The sequence below is a fragment of the Crocodylus siamensis genome, chromosome 1 (assembly GCF_052110815.1).
Source record: "Crocodylus siamensis isolate JL-2025a chromosome 1, ASM5211081v1, whole genome shotgun sequence".
Taxonomy (NCBI): domain Eukaryota; kingdom Metazoa; phylum Chordata; order Crocodylia; family Crocodylidae; genus Crocodylus; species Crocodylus siamensis.
Genome location: NC_143395.1, coordinates 245,371,311 through 245,392,635, shown reverse-complemented (window position 1 = coordinate 245,392,635; position 21,325 = coordinate 245,371,311). Strand labels below are relative to the sequence as shown.

The following is a 21,325-nucleotide window of genomic DNA, read 5'->3' as shown; positions in this document are numbered from 1 at the left end:
CAGAAAAGTGCTGCCAGTATGCTTTAGCAAAGATCTTTGCTGATGTGTTTGCTTTTGATGACAACATTTACTGTCAAAATGAAGTCATTTCTCAGACCTGAAAAAGGATACCCTTATACCCAACACCTTGTGTAAATTTTTCTCTATCCTGCAGTTTGTTCAATAAAATGTATCACCTACAAAAACCCTTGCTTTTTGCATCACACACAGACACCCACACATGTGCGCATGCACAACACGTAAAGATAAATAATATTAGGAACTCGGTATGATATGTATGATATAACTTGCTTTCGGTATCTGAAATTTCAATTGAAGTCAGTTTTAAAAAACGCTGGTTGTCCAAGAAAGAAAACAGAAGTTGTTTAGTTGTAAATAGTTAAAGCTCCTGGTTGTTTTACTGCATATGCTTTTAAGTATTTACAGAAATTTGAGACACTAACATAATTCTGTGAAGAATGCAGATCTTATTTTACACTGTTTTTGAGTCCCTGTCGCTAAATATCTAATACTAGAGAAGAACTGTTTCTTGCTGCTTTGTCGAGTAGCAGGAAAGAGATGAGAAACTTAATCAAGAGTGTAACAGGCTAGTATAAATCAAACATGAATGATTTAACCCATATTTTGAGATGCCAACTATAAAATCCCATTAAGAATATGACTTGAAGAAAGGAAGGACACACATCTTTCAGATTTCGATGTGGATTTACTCTCTGCTCTATGTTATGAAAGATCAGTTGTCCAACTTGATCCTGTTTTAATTCTTTTAGAGCCCATGTTTATTATACATTATAATATATGGTTCACGAGAACATATAAATTGTCCTGGCCTGATTGCATGATCTCATTTGGCATGGATATTTATTGCTCAAGCCAAATAGGTAAATATTGACAGTGGATACTACTTGTTTTGGAAACAACCAAAATTGAATGCTGTATGTTCCATTAACAGATTTTGATGGCTTGCTCTTTAAAGGTATAAGCAAAATATGGGGAAAATGTTTCTTAGTCTTTGGAATAAATAGGGTCTTAAATGCCCTGGCCTGCGCTGCCCTGCCCTGGGGACAAACTAAGCCAGATTGCCTGTTTATATAAACTGGAGCAGATTCTGCTTGCTTGTCCTCCTCCATGCCTCAGCAGAAAATTTAACTCAACAATATCATCAACTCACTAATTGCAGTAAAGTTGGTACCTTGCTAGTTTGACCATATATGCGGCAATAAGTACCTTACTGACTGAACAGCTTCACTTACTGGATTTTAATAGACCTACACAAATAGCAACGTACAATTGTTACTACTTCACAAAAAGGCCACATTTAATCATGTAAAAATGAGCCATAATTGAAACTACACATCTAGAAATCACCAAATTAAATATTTCTTAATAACCTGCATGAAGAACTTCGAGAAAAATCTGTTCTAAAAGAAACATAGAACAAAGTGTATAAAACCAGTTTTTAAACATGATTTTCTCTTTTAGGCCTGAAGTAAAAGAAAAGGCTCAGCTTAGTAGATTGTATGTTCATAATTCAGAACCAGACACTTGATTATACTGACAAAACTGTGAATTTAATTTAAATTAATTTACTTGTGTACAGTTTTCTGTAATGTGTGTATGTGTACATCTATTTGGCTAGCTCAGTTGCTGGACAGTATGACAGTAGATGAATTAGTCACGGAGGGAGGCTACTCTTTGCACCTTAAATATCATCAGCTTTTTTTTGTACGCATGACATTGCTATAATTTATTTGATGAAAAGTCCATCAACTGCATGCCATTACATCTTCTCTCACACAGCTGTGCATCATTCAGCTTGAACTTCTAGAATGGCACCTAAGTTAAAAATGTTAATACTTAATTTGTAAATCTGTACAAAGCATACCTGGTATATGTAATCATACTTGTTAGAAAGAGAAAAGATGGGTGTCCTGCAAAGCTTTTGGGGTTTTTTGTTTTTAAACTTATGAAGGGGTCTGAAAGGCATTTTTTTGCTTATGATTACTTAACCTTAGAACAGGGGCGGGCAATTATTTTGGGCAGAGGGCTGCTTACTGAGTTTTGGCAAGCCATCGAGGCCCACATGACAGGCAGCACAGGGCAGACAAATATTCATTTTCTAAATTTTTTTTAGGGGCCCTGCAGGCCAGATAGAGGGGCCTGTCAGGTCGCATCCGGCTCCCCAGGCTGCATTTTGCCCATCCCTGCCTTAGAAATACTAGGAAAAACAATTGTGGTACCCCACGGATTTGTCAGAGATCTTCTTCTTTGGGTAAACGCATATCAACACCTGTTTTAACCTTAGTTGAAAGGCAGGGATGTTCTGATCTTTAGGTGAGCTTTTTTCCACCCCCAAAGTGTTTGTGAGAGGTGCAGGGATGGTGGGAGAACCAAAAGAGTTCTCTCCTATGACTCACCTTCCCGTCTCTAAAATGAGAATAACAACACTAACAGATACAAGGTATATTCATTACTGACCACTTGGTTCATTTAGTCAAAATGAATCAAGTGCTCAGGAATAAATACACCTTGTATCAATGATATCAAACATGGCTCAAGGGCCAGATCCAGCCCATAATCTCCACCATCCAGCCACTGGTGCTCCTCCTGGGTCTGATCAGACCCACAGGGAGCACAGCACATGGCCATGGTGCAGGACTGGACTATGGACTGGATCAGGGCCATGGATCCCCTCCCTCTCTCTCCCAACATAAACAGCACGAGTCTCAGACTGGCTGGGGTGGCCACCAGGGCAGGTATGCTGGAGGAAAAAAAAAGGGGGTGAGGATCTGTGGGCTTGATCCAGCCTATGGGCCAGCCTCATGCCATCCTGCTAGCAAGGATGATTAAAGCCAGATATCCTTACCCTATACGAATATTCCCGGTCACCAGATAACATGAGACTGAGCAATGAAACCTGAAATTACTAAATCCCCCCCTAGTCCTAACTTTCTGGTGAATTCCTTACCAAGATACATGTGGCTATCAATAGGAAAGGAGGATGAATAAATATAAAACTATTTCTTAAGCAATGTGAAAATGTACATCAGCAATGGGTAAGCACAGAGCAAAAATGAATTTGAAGACGCATGTCTCTCAGTACAGTAGATCAGTAAGACATTAGAAAAAAGTACTATAAAAGCCCCACTTCTTCCTGGAAGGTAAGTGATTCATACCTGCACTGCTAGAGATAAGTTCAAATTCTCCCCTCTCTCTCATTCCTATTTTATATAACATGACTACCTAAAAATTAGCAAAACTGGAACCACAAGTTATCAAGCACAGAAAGCAATTCAGTTTAAAGATACATTTGAGCATCACTGTTAAGGTTGGATGTCACAAAATAATGAATATCAAGATGATTCTGAAAAATCTAATATCATCATTAATTTTCTTTCTCTGTATGAAATAGGGATTCCTACCCTAAACCTAGGAATTCTGCAAATTTACATATTATGTGAAATTTTTACTCTCTGAATCTCTTGCATACCTTTATCTCTAATAAAACAAAATAGACATGAGTCATCTTTATCACCATATATTTTACATCAGAAAGAAGTTTCCATCATGAAAGAAACCTGGAAAGGAGAGTTAAGCCCCAAAGTTGTACTGAAGGAGAATAAATTAAACTCCATCCAAAAAAGATATATTCATATATGACAGGCACCCCTACAAACCAAAATATTTAAAATAAACTGACTTATGGTGCCACAAATAAGAAAGTATATGCATCCATTGTTACACACAGGCTTAGTCATCAGAATGAAGTATTTACTATTAAAAATCTGCATGTTTGAGGTGGAGGCCAATATTCCAGATAAAATTAACTGAATTCTCAGTGCGGTGACAATCATGTAAAAGCATCCATCCCTCTTTTAGGAATTTAAAGCTGACTAAGAGTTGTTCGTTGTAGCCTTGTCGGTTTAAGGATGTAGGCAGACAAGGTTCCTTGGGTAAATGTGATATCTTATTAAACAAATTAAATAGTTGGAAACATTGTTCTTCACAAGCTTTCAGGTGCAAGCACCCTTCCTCAGCCACAGGGAAAGTTTGTTGTTGCTTTGAGTGCTCTCCTGGGTGGAACGGAAGCTTGAAGAAGGGTGTTTGTACCCGAAAGCTAGCAAAGAACAATTATTTAGCTGGTGTAATAAAAGATATCACATTTACCCAAAGAAACTTGTCTGCTTATAAAGGTGAATAAGAAGCATTCTTGTTACTCAAACATCTCTGAACCATGACCAAAAATACTGAAAATCCCATTTATTACAAAAACCTTATCCATCTATTATTCTTTTTTTCATATATGTGTGTGTACATAGGCAGAGTCAAAGAGCAACAATCTAATTTTTAAGCCAATAGCTAAGTTCCAATCACCTGAGAAGAAGTAGAAAGGGCAATAAGTCAGTAAAAGAGGGTTTCTAGCTCTGGGCACAAGGAAGAATATGAATGGACGAAAGACAAGACATCTATCCCTGTGCCTTTCATTATATAGAAACTAGCAAGAGGTTGACAGGAAGGTTGAAGGGAGTGCAAAAAACATCCAAGAGCAAAATTGAGTAATATGAAACAATTAGTACCGAAAGAAATTCTGGGATCATTTGGCTCAGCTCAGGGATGACAGGGAAAAAATAGGGTACAAACAGATGCAACAATCACAGTGATACCAAAGGATACAGAAAACAAGCTGTTAAGATGCATGATTCTGTAGTGATACAAATTTAGTAAAACTGCTTTTGCTTTAACTCAGCTTCATTCAGGGTCAAAGTTGGGGAAACGTGGTAACTTGCATTGCTACAGGATATCACAGATATGTAACAGATTGTAACAGCTGCTGCATACTTCTGAACAGCAGCTCCCTCTTCCCTTCTAAAACAATTGAAATGGTTGCTCATACCCACAGGGGCAACTTCCAGCATATCACAAGGAAGTAAAAAAAAAAATCTGTTTAAGGAATAAAATAAAGATATAAAAATATTAAAACTTCTTTATGTATGTGGGCTTCTGATTTCCAATTTGGACATATAAAAGGCTACTAAACTAAAAATAACAACTTTATAACTATTACTATAAACAGACAATGAAGTCTGTCTTAACATTGAACATCCTTATCCTTTGTACTCAGAGAGTTAACAAATACCATGCAATATTGTATTAAATTGTTAATGTGTGCAAACAATGAACACATTAAAACCAAAAAAGCAAGCCAGATGAAAGAAACATTAGCAAATCATTTTGCTATTGTTTAGTGACAGCTGCCACTATAATGCTAAAATTATAAGAAATGTAATGACATTAATAAGTCTTTCAGGGTAAGAGCATCCCTAACTTTTGCTTCTAGACACAGGACGATCAATCAGGCTTTATCATTATAGTTTCAGACAGACATTCTCTTAAGGGATTCTTTCAATTTCTAGGTTCACAGATTGTCAACATACAGTACTAACATCAGCTGCTTCAATGGCACATGCATAACTACTTCTACTGCTCGAAAATATTCAACTGTCAGCTTTTTTCTCATTTCTATCTCAAAAGAAACAAGGCAAAAATATATCTATGCAAAAATACTGAAAATAGTTTACTAGCCTATCATTTCCCATACTACCAGGTAATTGAGGAACTAAATAACCAGGTAATTCAGGCCATTTTATACATCCTTCATAATGGCATCCCTGAACTGAGCTTGTAAAGGTTAAGAATTGAAGGAATTAATTACTTAGTCATTTTCTCTCAGAATCGGAGAGCAAGAGATGTTCAGGGTTAAACAAGGAAGGTTTCTGTATCATAAGATGCATCTTTACCTAATCAGTAATAAATTATAACATTGTATGATTTGATTAAAGATTGTCCATGCAACAAAAAGGAGACGATACATCCCCTATGAATCAACAAATTCTGCAAAATGAGGAAATAACAAGAGTGAGTATCTTACCAAGGTAACAAATACTGAAAACATGATATCAGATATCCAAGGTTGCAATTAAAGCCTCGTAATTAACATAGCCTTTGTGTGTTGGCAGTTATGTGGAATGAAACGGGCATATCGTTAAATGCTGGCAGACTCATTGGTGGGGTCACATTCAGGTTTCCTTTTCCAAGTGCAGCTGTTCCTCTTCCTTGACTTGCACTGGTTTGCATTATTTTTCTGCCATGAATTGGGTTAACTATGGTGATGGCACCATGATGGAGATGTGTACAATGATGAAAATGTGTCAGCAGTGCAAAATGACAAGCTGTCTATTCAGTAAATTAACATTAAAATTTAAGAGTCAGATGGCTTTAAAAAAAAAAAAAAGCCTAAAAACTAACCAGAGACAAATGTAAGAATGTAAGAGGGTTTAACTGGCAGGAAACTGAAAAAAAGAAGGTACTTTTCAAGTAGTACTAATAAAGCAACTTCACAAAAAGAGAAAGTGATCATGGATGTCTGGAACATTGTTCAATGATACGATGGTAGCTAGATTATATTAATAAGCAAGATGTTTTATGAGTTTGAGTCATATATTATTTTTACTGCAATCAACATTTTAATGCATTTCCTCAGAGCCATCCAGTTCATATGTCCTTAGTTCACTAGGAAAGAGACTATTGTCCTCTTTTGTTCTGTACAGCACCTAAAAGTGAGCTAGATGGTTTAAGAAAAATCAACTATTTTCTCTTTAAGAAAGTAAAGAACAAGATTAGGCCTTGTTTGGTCCTGGTTATTTTGATATATTGCTTGAGGTTGCTGACTGCAGGTAATCCAATTAGTTTCACTAGCATTTTCCTAGCAAAAAGAGAATACCACCATTTAGGTGAACACATCCATTCCAGAAGCAGCTACAGTAATTGCAAGTGAGGGGTGGGGAGTGGTAATCATATGCAAGACCTATCTACGCAGAAGCATATTCTTTCAAAAAATATGAACTAGGAAGTTGCGTATTGTGTGTGTGTAGCGGGGGGAGGCGTTGTTTGTTTGCTTTTTCAGGAAGTTTGCTGGGGAGGGGTTGGTTTTGTTTGTTCATTTCTTTTTAATTTGATCTCTACTTTGGGCCTAAACCAAAGCACTGAGGTTAAGAAAAGAAACGAAACAGAAACAGAAAAGAAGGGAAGAGAAAAAGAAACCGTATGAAACATGCTGTTCCTCATCAGACAGAGACACAGCCATCTGTATGTGGTAAACCAAACTACCTATAAAAGGTTAAGTGGTTTGCAATGAAAACCTACTTCACTAAACCCTCTGTTGAAATGGTTTATTGGCTTAAACTGAAGACTGATCAGTTAAGGATTGCAGTTTATCAAGAGATACTATACAAAAATAAAAAGGAGGGAACACAAACGATGGAGAAACTTTATGATTTTAGAAACAAAGTATTTTTTAACACACAAAAGAGAAGACGCATTAGGTTGCAAAGTCAAGCAAGCAAGATTGAGAACTCTCAGATTCATGCTTCTGTAACCTTAATTCTGCCCTCATGGAGGGTGAGCTTGTCTACCAGTGATCTCAATCAGGATGCCACAAGACCATTTCAGGAGTGCTGCTGCTTCCCCCAACATGTGCAACTGCTCTAGCTCCTCTGTTTCTGAAAGGACCATTCAGGGATGGACCAGAAAGCAGCTGCTGTAGGAGAGGCCTCCACTGCAGCCCAGCCTAAAAGAAGGTTGCACTGGAGTAAGTAGAGGGAGCAAGAGGGTTACAAGCTCCAAGTGCTAACTTATAGGGGGTGCCCCCAGGTCACCTCCCCCTGCTTGTGTCCATTGCCAGTATTTCCTTATGGGAACTCTTAGGCCTCCTCCCCCCCTGCTCCATACAGTCTGCCTGCTATAAGCCGCTCATTGACCACTGCTGCTGCCTATGGGATCCACACAATGAGGGTAAGATGACTGCTATAGGTCATAAAAGCAGCCCTCAATACAGAATAGAGAGGGCTAGGAAAGCAGTAGGCAGCTTGGGTGTTGCAGAGGGTATACAGAAAAATGCACAGAGCAGGGAAGAAAGTGGGGACAAGCTGAGGTGAGCATAGGTTGACCACCCATTTCTAATTGGGTGAAACAGTCCAGGAATGAGAACATCCAGTCCAGGTACAGCATTTGTCCCGGATTCACAGTGTCACACAGGGATCCATGGGGAAACAGTGGGTTTCCCCTTGCAGGCTGGCAGATCAAAGCCCCCACAGTAAGGGAGGGAGTGGAACAAGGACTGAAGGCACTGCTCAGCCAGAGCGGTGCATGGGACCAGGGCATGGAGTGGCAGAGCCAGGGACTGCTCATTCAGGGGACAGAGGGCATGGTGGGGCACGTGCCCCTCCGAATTTGTGCATGGGGTGGGAGGACATACAGGCAGCCCACTGAGAGCTCAGGGCTCCCTGCCCTGCTCTTGAGGGCCCCACACTGGCCACACTACCATGGCAAGGCACCCCCTGTCCACCTGGCAGCAGCAAGGATGGCAGCAGTGTGGAGCTGTGGCCCACACTGCTGCTGGGTAAGCAAGAGGTACGTGACCAGTGAAGGACTCCCAGGGGAAAGGCAGTGGGGAGTTCCAACACCGCAGCCCGCACTCACCCCCATTCCATTCAGCTCTGGTCCAGACATGCCAGCGGCAGCGAAGGGGGGCTGAGAGGGGAAGGTGGGCATGTGCCCCACCTTTCCCTTTTAAAAAAAATGGTCACCCTAGGTGGGCATCCCCATGGCAAGTAGAGATGACCCATAAGGGTGTGTGAGCGCCCACTAGATTTAGCAGAAACACAGTACCAGGAGGGATGGGAATAATAGAAGGAACGTGCTCATGTGCAAAATTAGCTTTTACACACTGTAATACATATATTCGTTTTTTAAAACAAGGCGCCACTAAACTCAGAAAAGCTATAGAGGGGTGCCTTCAGCCTAAAATGTTTCAGAATCCCTGTTGTATGCTACAGGGATCTATTAAATAACAACTATGCAGTAATGTATATGGTCAAATTAAGTCTGAAAACAAACTTTCCTAACTGCTAAGACACTTGACTTTGCATCCTAAGTTTTTCAAACATTCCATTTTACAAGGAAGGGAGGACATGTTAAAATAAAGGGAAAATAAAGTTATCTAGATAAACAAATCAAAACAAAACCTGGCATAAAGGACCAAGCATGACCAGACCACTGAAAAGGAAAGCTTTTAGTGAATTACAAAGTGGAAGCTCAAAAGTATTACAGGTAATACCTGGATTTGCAGGCACCCCAAGTTGAGGGGGAGGAAAATGGGATTGGCCGAGCCAAGACTATAATCAAGTTCCAAATTGAAACAGTTTTAACCAAGCATCCAGTGGGGTGAAGTATAGGCAACTTTACTCACAGAATCTTTCCAACTGGTTGCTTGCTTCAAATGTCTCATTACATCATTTTCTTCATTTCAGCTTCCTTTTTTTGTTTTTGTTTTTTTCTTTTACAGGTCTGCTCCCTCACCCAGCCCTTCCTTTTAACATCATCTTTCTCTTCACTTCTCTTCCCATTTCCCTTTACCCTCTTAACTAGCCCCCTACATTGAATGAAAATAGCATGCTGTTTGTCTGTTCACTCTACTTCTGTGTTATATATTTTCCCCCATCTATTTATACTTTAAATACTGTGGGATGGGGACTGTCTGTTCCTGCATATTTATACAATATCTTGCACAATGGGTTTCTATGGCAGGTACTACTATAATAGGTATAATCAGTATTAGCATAATCCCTTAGAAAAGATCACACAAGCAACCATTTTGAGGCACTATGGAGCAATTAACCAGTTTTAAACCAAAAGGATTGCAAATCATTCTTGAGTTGCATTAAGGGCAGAAGTTTAAATTTGAAGGGAACTGATTGCTGAAAATGTGCTAGCACCCTCCTGCAGGAAGTCGAGAAAGCAATTACAAGGGGAATAAAGGTAGCAGGAGAGCTTAGCAACAACAAAACTGTTCATAGGAAACAACGGCTCTATACATTATTTCCTACTAACAGGGGAAAGACCAGAGGAATTCTATCCATAGCCTTATCTGAGGTGCTGACAAAGTTAAGAGAACTTCCTGAAAATCGTCATTTGTTTGGAGGCAAGGGCAGAGGGAAGGAGAGAGAGATTGTGGTTGAAGGATAACTTAAACAACTGGGACTTGAGCCAGGTCATTTTTAAACTTACAGGAAAAGCATCCAAAGAGTTTTTATCTCCAAAACAAAACCCCTGTGGACAGATATGTTCCTATTTCATAGGGCAAACAGTACAGCACAACAAAACATATGCAGAAGGAAAGGTTAAGTGGAAGGGAGAATAGAAAGGGAAGGAGAACCAAAATGCTTAAGGTTTTTCACATTCTGTAGAAAATTTAGCCATAGATCTTTGCACCTTTGGGGAAAATAATTCAACCCACAGCTTTATTAGGTGTTGCTGCCTGTTTTCGTTCAATGATTCAGTGTTCTAAACAAGTTAAAAATTAACAGCATTCAGTTTCAGGTTGTTGTGCTTTCTTCTAAAAGTTTTAAGAATAACAAGCAAGATGGGAAATGGTTTTGATACCGAAAAGTTAAACTAAATTAAGAACATTAGCAAACCTGGGTTAAATCAACAGTTTTAAATAAATAGCTCACAGCAGTGTTACCAGGCTACTATTTATAGAACATTTAATAGCTGAAAATAACATGAAATTTAGAAAGCAGTAAAGTAAGTATAAATTGGAAGTTCCCCAAAATAATTAGTGCACACCGTGGTCTTGGCAAACAGTGAAAACTACCAGTCAGCCTCTACTCTATCATATTCTCAAAGCTAAGTAAAGATTCATCACTAACTATAAGACATAACTGCCAACATTTCCTTATATGGTTAAAGCTTTCAAATTCTGTAAGTATATGAGAAGTGCAAAGGTAGCAAATGTGGCTGTAGTCTTAATGAGTCTATTCCGTGTACAAGTTTAAATACAATATTAAACCTGAAAGTTACATACTGCAGTGGGATCACTGCCCAAAGACAGTTATTTACTGCCTTATTTATGCTATAACTAAATAGAAAAATATTTTACTATAGACAGAGGCAGTAGCACTATTGATTACTTAAGTTTTTATCACTTTATTATAAACTGACAACAGGGACTATAATTTTGCCAGCATTTAACCTTCTGACTGGGACCAGATGAAGAGCTGCCTTGTGTCCTTTGCCACTCTTTCTTTCAATGTACACTCACTCCTTTCATTTCTCTTTCCTCTTAGTTTATTCCCTCTCAATTAAGCCCAATCCCTATCCCTCAAAAAATTGTGGAGAAATAATAGTCCCTCAGTTACTGCCATTACACTGTTCTTTCTGCATGTATGTTATATGCCTTCTCCCACCTATTCATATTTTAAAGCTGCCTGGGACAGGACCTGCTGTTGTGTTCTTGAACCCTAAAGGAGTGGCCATCCTATGGCACAAGTGCCACAAGTGGCATGGGCAGGCTCTTTGTGCAGCACATGGCAGATTGGGGAGAGAGAGCAGACAGCATAGTGGCAGGTAGGGCAGTGAGCAGAAAGCAAAATTGCAGGTTAGGCAGGGAGCACAGCGAAGAAAGCAGACAGAGTAGCAGATAGGGAGGGGAAGACGGTCAGAGTGACACTTAGGGAGGGTACGCAGCTAATTTATGGCAAGCCTGCCAAAACGGTGGGTCCCCATTGCTCTGCAAAGCAGAGCTCTGATTTTAGTTGGTTTTACTGCACTGCTTGAAAGTGGAACTTGCACAACAAGAAGGCTCTAAGCCAGAGGTTGATAAGCTTTTAGGCACAGCAGGCCAAAATTACTGCAGCTCACATCAAAAATGGGCTGCTGCTTCTGAGTCAACTGCCCTTTCCCACTTGCCACTGAATTGCTATGTGCTTCCAAGCAAACCACTGATCCAATCCCCTCACAACCACGAGTTCCCCCAGCCACTGACATCCTAACGCACATGCAACCATCCACCACATGCTGCTGAAGTTATAACTAAATACAATGTAGGCTAGACAAAACTTCTTTGCACGCTTGAGCTGTCCATCACCTGTAGGTAACAGACTCCTGCTCTACCCAGACAGCATGAATAGAAAGAGGAAAGAAAAACTCGAAAAAGAACCACAGGAGGAAAATGAGAAAGGGGAGTGAGGACCTGGAGGGAGACCTGCACTGGGAACTAATGGGTGTAACAGGATGAGGGGGATGGGAGACAAAATACAGGGTGAGACTTGGACTATCTAAGCCTAGGGGCTAGAACAAGACACAGGAGACAGAACTGGAAGGAGGGAAGTTTGGAGCAGATAGGGCACTGGATTTTAGACTTCTGTGTCCACTGGCACCAGCTGTCCTTCAAAGCCTAAAACAGAACCCCAGGACCCTTGCATCACACCACCTGTCTGATTTCAGCAAAAATCTGTGAAAGAACTGTAAAACATGCTTTTGTATAATAATATCTAAATATATATATCTGTGCAATAGATTTACAGGTTTAAACCTAGCTAACAATGTGGGTTTCAACCTTTTGGCACACGATCAAACTGTTTGGGGTTTTTTTCCTCTTTCCTCAGTTTCTTTCTTTTTTTTTCCAGAAGAAAGAAACCAAAAGGACCTGCAAATGAAGACGCATTAAAGGTTGTCAATTCAAGCACTCAAAGGTCAGCAAGTGCCAGAATTACGATTACATGATTATTCTTAGTTTCACCCCCTAATGTGTTCACATTATGATTCATCAGATAGAAGACAGATTTAAATCTTTCCAAGTCTGATGCCTAAGATCCTAAACCCTAAAGATGCTGGCCTCAGGAAGGATGGGAGGCTGCCAAGGAGCTGACAAACATGCAGGCAGATGCAGACTGATGGATAGGATGTTGCAAGAATGACAGTCTTTCCTTACAAATTCCCTGAGACCAGCTGACCCTGGCTGCTGGTTAAGAAAAGCAGACCAAGGCATAGGTAGGTGGAATTACATGTACAGGCCTCTACTGTATACTATATACATTTGAGTCAAATAAACAAAGGTTTGTTTTAAGACAGGTGTTTGAGTCACTAATCAGCCATTGCCATGGGCTATCAAAGGAAAAGGTTTATGGGGGCAAAACTCAATTAGGCCAGTTGGTTAATGTGATTGGGAAACATGGAGCTTGCAATCAAGAGGTCCATTTAAGAGAAGCAAAATTACATTTTGCAAACTGAGCCAACCGCATCACCTGTTACTGCAATGCAAGAGGGATAATATAAAAAGAGTGAAGTACAGCACAGCTGGCAACCATAACGCATGTAACCACACAGGATGTTTCTTCTTCACACAGGAAGAACCCGGTCTCATTGCACTATATGGACAGGACTCGTAGAATATGCAACTATTCTGTATTTTGTTTTGTCCTCATTGTTCAATGCATTTCTCCTCTAGATAATACTTACTAGACAATATTTAAACCAACATTTAAGCACACAATTATTAATAGCTGTTTTTTGCAATATATTAATTAAAACACCACAGAATCGGTAAGTTGCACAAACTTCTAACTGTTCATAACTACTCATTTTATATCATACCTTGATCCCCTCCAACCCTCCTCTATAACTAGTTACAACCTAAGGTAGGCCCTTATCTTACATACTAAACTAGATTTACAGACTGCACACATGGCTAGATTTACACACAAGAGTAGCCCCATGGGTCTCAACAGGAGACAGTTTTGCAAATCAAGGTTTTAGGTTGTAAACTTTTAGGAAGAGAAAACATCTTCCTGTGGACAATCATGGGCCTGTCCTGACTGTCATGTCCAAGGTCTACTTCAATACATAAGGCAGGAATGAATGCTGGGTTCACAAGACTCCAGACAGGTGATCATCCAACCTCCTCTTGAATTTGCCCAAGGTAGGGGCCAGGACCACTTCCCTGGGAAGTTGGTTCCAGATTTTGGCCACCTTAACTGTAAAATTTTGCCTTCTGATCTCTAACCTAAACCTATCCTCCACCAGCTTATTACCATTGTTCCTTGTCACCCCAGGTGGTGCTGAGGAGAAAAGGGCTCTACCTATTTGCTGTTGATCTTCCCTGATAAGTTCATAGGCAGCCACCAGGTCTCTCCTCAGCCTCTTTTTGCTGAGGCTGAACAGGTTCAGGTCCCTCAGTCTCTCCTTGTAGGGCCTGTCCTGCTGCCCTCTCACCAAGCAGGTAGCCCTCTTCCGAATGCTCTCCAGGCTGGCCGCATCCCTCTTGAAGTGTGGCACCCAGTACTGGACACAGTACTCCAACTGCGGCCTGACCAAGGTTGCACAGAGGGGGAGTATCACCTCTCTGGACTGGCTTGAGATGCACCTTTGGATGTATGGCAAGGTATGGCTGGCCTTGCTGGCTGCAGTCTGGCATTGGCAGCTCATGTTCATCTTGGAGTCAATAATGACTACAAGACCCTGTTCCACCTCAGTGCTTTCAAGAGGGGAACTCCCCAGCCTGTATGTATGCTGTGAATTCCTTGTCCCAAGGTGCAGCACCCAGCATTTGTCTACATTGAACCCCATCCTATTCTTATCTGCCCACTTTTGTAGTCTGTCTAAATCTGTTTGCAGCCTCTCTCGCTCTTCAACTGTGTCCACCTCACCCCACATCTTAGTGTCATCAGCAAACTTGGACAGTGTGCTTTCCACTCCCTCGTCCAAGTCGCTGATGAAGATGTTAAACAGTGAGGGCCCGAGGACTGAGCCCTGGGGTATCCCATGGCTCACATCTCGCCAGGCTTTTAAGTCGTGTCTTGGCAGGTAAGAGAAGGAGGAAATGCTTGTTTTATCCCAACTTTTTTTTTTTCTTATACCCCCTGCCCCCCATCAATAAGAATGTATTTGTAGTCTGCGTCTAGTTTAAACATTGTATTTTTTATATGGAATCCTTAATGGGACTTATATTAAAGCTACAGAACACTAATATGCAGTATTAGTTTATAGTGGGCTTGTATATTTTACACCTCAGCTTGCAAATATGTTATATTTGCAAAGACTCATTTTCCCTATCCATAATGAAGAGACAAAAATCCTTTTGTATACGATCTACATATAAAATAACTTCTAGAGATGATCAGTCCTCTCCACAAGTTTTTGCTGCCACCCATCTATAACTTAAAGTTTTAAATAATTGACTCTTTCAAATTCATTTGGAATTAGCTATTAATCATCATATTCAAGAAAAAATTAGATGAACAATGGGCAGACAGTGAGAAAATAAAACAATGCTGCCTGAAATAAGCAATACATTAAAATTCTTAAACCTGCAAGCGTTTCTACAATGCAGGATAGGGAAAAGAGATTGTTTTGTTATGAGTTTTTCCTAATATACTATGTAACATAATCTAAACAAAAATGAAAACAGAGAGATCAATAATATCTAATGTTAACTAATCAAATGTGTCAGGTTTCAAAGTGCTCCTAAGAAAGCTTGAAATACTTTCAACATAGCTGATGCAAGCCAAGAAGTCCATCCATCCTGCAGTTAAATAAATACTGGATTAGATAACATCCAAAATTAAACCACATGTAGTTTACTGGTATGGTTGTTTGAAACATAATTCTCCCTAGTTGACTGACAACACTTAACCCATGTTTTCAACAATATAGATTAAGAAAAATCAAACAAAAATATATTTTTATTTCGACTGATGTTTTCTAGTTCTGAACAATTACAGTCTACCAAGTTCTAATACTGTAATTGTGAATGCAAGAGATTTCACAGTATGAGTGATGACCATAAAATCTGACCTGTCCTCTTTATAATCCATTTTCAAGGTATAAAGTTGCACAAGGGGCGTCACTTAACATGAGATCATAGCATAGAAATCTATGCTGAACCTAACTGTCACAATTCAGTGTTCCCACTGGTTAACAGAATGAAACTCAGAGGACACAAAAAATATATCCTGAAAAAGTTGACATTTTTAACATTTTTTTAAAAAAGTACTTACAACAATACTGTCACATTTCCAAAAAGATGGAAAGCAATCTGTAAATGAGATGTTGGTAAAGCAGCAAGTTAATGGGATGCTAAGGCATCTTGTAAATGTTGGGGGTAAAATAAACCTGCTTTCCAACATCAAAGCAATGTTCCTATTAAAAAGAAACAATGTGTATGCATGCGCATACACACACACACACACACACACACACGCGCGCGCGTGCACACACGCAGAGCTGAAGAACTTCAGGAAAGTATAAAATTCAGACACGTTAGCATTCAATTAGTTTACAAGACCCTGGAAGAGATAAGGGCTAAAAGCAAAATAAGAAACTAACTGGGCTGTGTTCACCATTCAAGTCATGAAAGACCACACACAGAACAAAAGGAACAGCAAGGTGGATTTTTACCATTTTCCCTCCCCCTCCCTCTTTACAGTGCAAGATGTTAGCTGTAATTCAGGTTTAAAAAAAGCGCATTTGAAATATCATGGTTTTAATTCAATTTGTCAAAAAGCAGAGATAAAGAAAATGATGTATCAAGTATGTTTCAACATATCAGACAGTACTCTGCATAGGGAACTGCTGTAGATTACTGAAGAAACTTGTCTTGGTGATTTTCACAAAGCACCCTCCTGCTTCCCCTCTCTGGTGACATATAATTTTGGAAATACCCATGAAAATAAATAGAAATTAAAATGTCAGTGCTTCAGTTTTTACTAAATCCTACCACTTCATAAGTATTATATACAAAAAAATATATTACATTCACTACTAGCATATTAAGTTTTACTCAAATAAGAATATGGTGACACACCTATCCATTTGATCAATACCCTTCCTTTCAAGGAAGCCTACTACAATTAATAGGATTGCTCACTGAAAAGGTATTTCACAATGAGTATAAGTGGCAGAATTTGGTCTTTCCTGCTAAGTCAGAATAGCTCGGGCATGTTTCTACAGCAATATAACCCATTCATAATGCAATCTTGCAGTGACAAAAAGTTGCTATCCCTATTGGCTTCACAGCCAGATCTATTTCTCATTTAACCATGCTAACAATACTTCAAGTCTAATTCTACTCAACACTTCTAGTCTAATTTCAACCTTAATTTCCTGGCATACCAATAATGACTACTGAAAACTGCTTTCACTGCTTTACTAACATAAAAAAATCACAATGACAGCTTTTAAATGCTTCTGATGTTGTGATTCTACATCTTTTAAAAATTACTGATACACATAATTAACATACTACACACTACAGTACATACTACAGATTAACACAATAATTGCACATACACATTGACTGGACTAGCTAAACTAACTCAAAACAACATGACTAGGCATTGGACCTTTTTTCCTTCCCAAATTCCTGCCTGTCATCCATCTCCTGTTTTTCTGTGCACACACTTTACTGCTGCCCTATAAATGATTCACTGCTCAGTGAAGGGATTGCAACATCTCCATAAAACTGTATCATCAGCAGGGACCCAGGTTTTCCGTTTCCCACAGAAAAATGGAGAAAATCCCAGATTTTACCCTTTACTGGAGGAAAATGTGGATTGCTCATTTTAGGGGAGAAACCTGCAGATTCTTCAGTTTTGCAAAGAGCTGACTGCTGGCTGGCTGAATTCCAGCCTGAAAGGAGCTGGGGGGAGTGGGAGAAGGGCAGTCAGGCAGGGGGTGCCATTTGCATGCATATGCACGTGACCAGTAAGTGGGGGGGAAGGGGGATTGAGGCCCCCATAGGGAGAGAAGGAGGGAGCTGGGCAGGTCTGGGCAATGCGTAGGGCTTGGGGCTCGGGGCTGCGTGGCCACAGGGCCCCAGCATAGGGTGGGACAAGTCTGTGGGCAGCTCATCCTAGGGGTGGGGGAATGGCCTCCCCACCCTGTTGCCCTCCCCTGGGGTCTCTGCAGCTCAGCAGGTGCAACCCAGCATTGCAGAGAACAGCAGGGCTGTGTGGGGATCTCCTTGCCACTGCAAGCTCCATGCTGCCCTGGAGAGGCGTCTCCTGTGTGTGGAGCAGCAGCAGGGCAGCAGCGCAGGGTTATGCCCCACACTGCTGCAACACGCTCAGGGGATGCTTTAGGCATCACACAGCTCACAGCCCACTCCCGCCCTGTGCGCAGATCTGGGAGGCATGGGTCCCCTCTGCCCCCCTGGGAGTGCACGCAGTGGCAAGGAACTGCCCACCCCTCCCCACAACCAAGACCACAGCAGGCAGGCAGCAGGACAGAGAGCACTGGGCTCTGCTCTGCTGCAGCAGCCACCACCTCCTGCTGGAGGCAGTGGGCTATGGACCTGGGTCCCTGGCCCCACAGCCCTGGCAGTTGGGGGCCCCCTCTGAGAGGGCTGGGGGGTAGGGGGCAGAGGGCTGTGAGTTGGGGGTGAGGGACACTATCAGGACTGGGGGACTGTGTGGGGAGTGAGAGTCACCAGCAGGGCCAGGAGGCTGTGGGGAGGGCTGTGAGGTGCCTTTCATTTTAATCACAGAGGTTTTAAATCAGAGAATTTGCAATTTTTTTTAATCAGGGAAAACCAGGATCCCTGGTCAAAGACAAGGCAACCATTCACCTCCTTCTTCCTTCAGGTCTCCCTCCACTCATTTTCCAATATTCTTAGAACATTGCAGATAACACTGAGAGCACCCTCTGCCTTTGAAAGGTAATGCTATTTTCAAATATTCTGAAATATTTTCAGATACTATGATGTCTCACTTATCTAAACCAGGCAAGTCTACTGCCTACAATAAGTAGCAGTATAGATTTTTTTAGATTCTGTAAACATAGTATTGGTTTTACTGAGCACTCAGAGCCTTATACTTCAGGCTCAAGGGAAAAAAAAAAAGCCAAGATTCTACCCGTTATAACCTTTTGTAGAAGAACAGTATGCAAAAAACAGAGATCTTTACGAAAACACTTACCTGTATAACTGCACTAAACCAGCATGTGTTGCCAACATTCTTTAACCCAACCGGACAGTTTTCTAGCCGCTTTCGATCATACGGATTTGGAGAATCACTCCACACTTCTGGATGTGTCCTCTTCAAGCTTGCTTTATTTTCTGCTATGCTGGCTTCTAGGACTCTTAAAAAGCAGAAGGAAACATGAGAAAAAGAAAGCTAAAATACAGTAGAAAAAACTTCAAGATATGCAATTATATATATAAATATTGGTACAAAATACATGATTAAATCAGTCAGTAATTTAAGATTGTAGGCTTATCCTTGATTTAGACAAACAAGTTTTAAATGCTGCAACTTGTCTTGGATGATAAAAGGAGATACATATCTGAAAATGTTAGTGAACCAAACTCTTCATGACTGAACAATACCTATTCTAATTTCACCCAAACTAATTAAATACATTTTAGAAAGTTAAAAATAAGAAAGCTAGTTATTACAACTGAGTCCCAATTGTTCAGATGGACATAACTGGGGAGAAAGGAAGGAGTTCAGATAAAATACTGAGAGCCACTCAAAATGCTTTTTATCCAGACATCCCAGTGCTGTACAATGCACTGTGTCACTATTTAACAGATAAAAGAAAAAGATAAAGAAAACATTTCTGAGCTCGCCCAACACCCAGCAAGCATGCCAGTGACAAGCAAATGACGGAATCCAGGTTTTCAGACACCCTGAAGCATTGGGCTAATCCTGTGCGCAGCAAAAGACTAACTGCTACATGCAGCCTGAGCATGCCTATGGACCATGAAAAAATTCCATTTTCCTCCCCAGAGGAATTGGCAGATTCCAGACTTAAAAAACCTTTGCAAGAAAAATACTACTCAGATGCGAGTTGCACCCTCATGCTGGCACACATTGGAGCACAAATTCCAATGAACTCCATGTTGCGTATTATTGATGTCAATGCAGAGATCATTAGCCTCACTGACTTGAAAAAAATATAGTTTAAGGATTTTGGAAACATCTCTGGTAGCCACACATTCTGAGCAGAAAACAGAATGTATATATGCAAGCTCTGATACTGAATTAATTGTTCAAGAAGCTAAACCAAATTAGCATATTTACTAGAATATAAAACTACTCTGAATATAAGATGACTCCCCCAATAATTAGATTTTATACAGGAAGAATTTATACATTTGTTATAATTTTCCCAGTATAGAACCTAATTATTGGAAGTTTTGCCTTGAATTTGTCCCCCTCCATTGCTACAGCAAGGAAGATAGATCCGGGGAGGAGGGGACAATCAGATGGCCCCCTGCCCCATAGAACTTCTTCCCCCTGCAGCCCCTTCCCTTCCTCCCCCCACCCTTACTCTCAGAACCTGCTTTCCTTAAGCACTTGGATGTGAGGGACACATTTTAAAACACTGATTTTGAAATAAACCATACTTGTAGTAATTTAGTTCATCTGCAATTAATACATTTTACTTTTTTTGAAACTGCTGCAAGTTTTAGCACTGATACTTCATAAACATACTTTTAAGTAACATTTTTGTACCTATGTATATATAGCACAAACTATACATGGTATTAGTCCAAAGCCAAAAGGCTCATAATTTACCATATAGTTCATTGGGCTGTGCACCAGCAGAGTCAACAACATATTAAGCCATAGGGACTGCACAGCTTAGCATATGTGTGTACTCCAGATATGCCCCACAAAAGGATCCTTGTGCTAATTAGCCATCAACTCATGACTGAAATTGGGCGTTCTGGTCATGAGTCCTGGGATCCTCCAAAATTTTATATGCAGATGAGGCACAGGACAACCTGGTCCAGTTCCACCCCCATGGAGGACAGGGCCAAACTAATCATAAGCAACAAGCTATGGGAAGGGGAAACAGAGTGATTTTGGGTGAAATGTTTGGGTCTCCATTTGGTGACATTTCCCAGGCATTAAAGGCTGGTGAAGAAATAAGAATGTTTGGAAAAAGGAAAGAAAGACATAGCTGAGCTGTCGGAGGGAAGAAGTTAAAATGCATTCAACATAGTGGCTCACCATGACTTGGAAAAGGAGTCAATGTTGAGGGGGACTGAGCACAGTAGGCATTATCATCTATCTTATTCAGATGGGCTACACTAACCTAGCCTTATGATAGTCTCCCATCTCCATTTTTGGCATCAGGGGAGGATGCCAGAACTTGCTCTGGCCTATCTGAGTGACAGCCTGGTATTGCAGTACCTCTAGGCTTGAGCCCATTCCCTCTTACAAAAGCAACTTCTCATTTTTCTTAACGACCACAAAAAAAAAATGTTTCCATCAGTATGTTTGCCCAATGTGGGCCATATGTTTTATAGCCATGCTCTGTTTTAGCTGCATTTAATCAATTTCATAGTTTGTTTCCATTACAGAGCACATGCTGCTTTGGCAGAATTCAATGATAGATAATATGTTTAATGAGGTTTCTTCATATGGGAATGTAAGATGACGAGTTTCTTTCCCCATGTTGATTGGGGGAAAAAGCCACA

At 40.5% G+C, this 21,325-nt stretch overlaps 1 protein-coding gene across 3 annotated transcripts in view; it reads right to left on the bottom strand.

Moving 5' to 3' along the window:
* The window catches only part of USP25 (ubiquitin specific peptidase 25), a 158,727-nt gene that overhangs the window by 81,738 nt on the left and 55,664 nt on the right, over positions 1-21,325 (bottom strand). For all 3 annotated transcript variants that reach the window (XM_090060085.1, XM_090060094.1, XM_090060105.1), the window contains one exon: positions 18,813-18,975. In XM_090060085.1, coding sequence (XP_089916211.1) covers positions 18,813-18,975 — 163 coding nt within the window. The remainder of the gene's footprint in view (positions 1-18,812; positions 18,976-21,325) is intronic.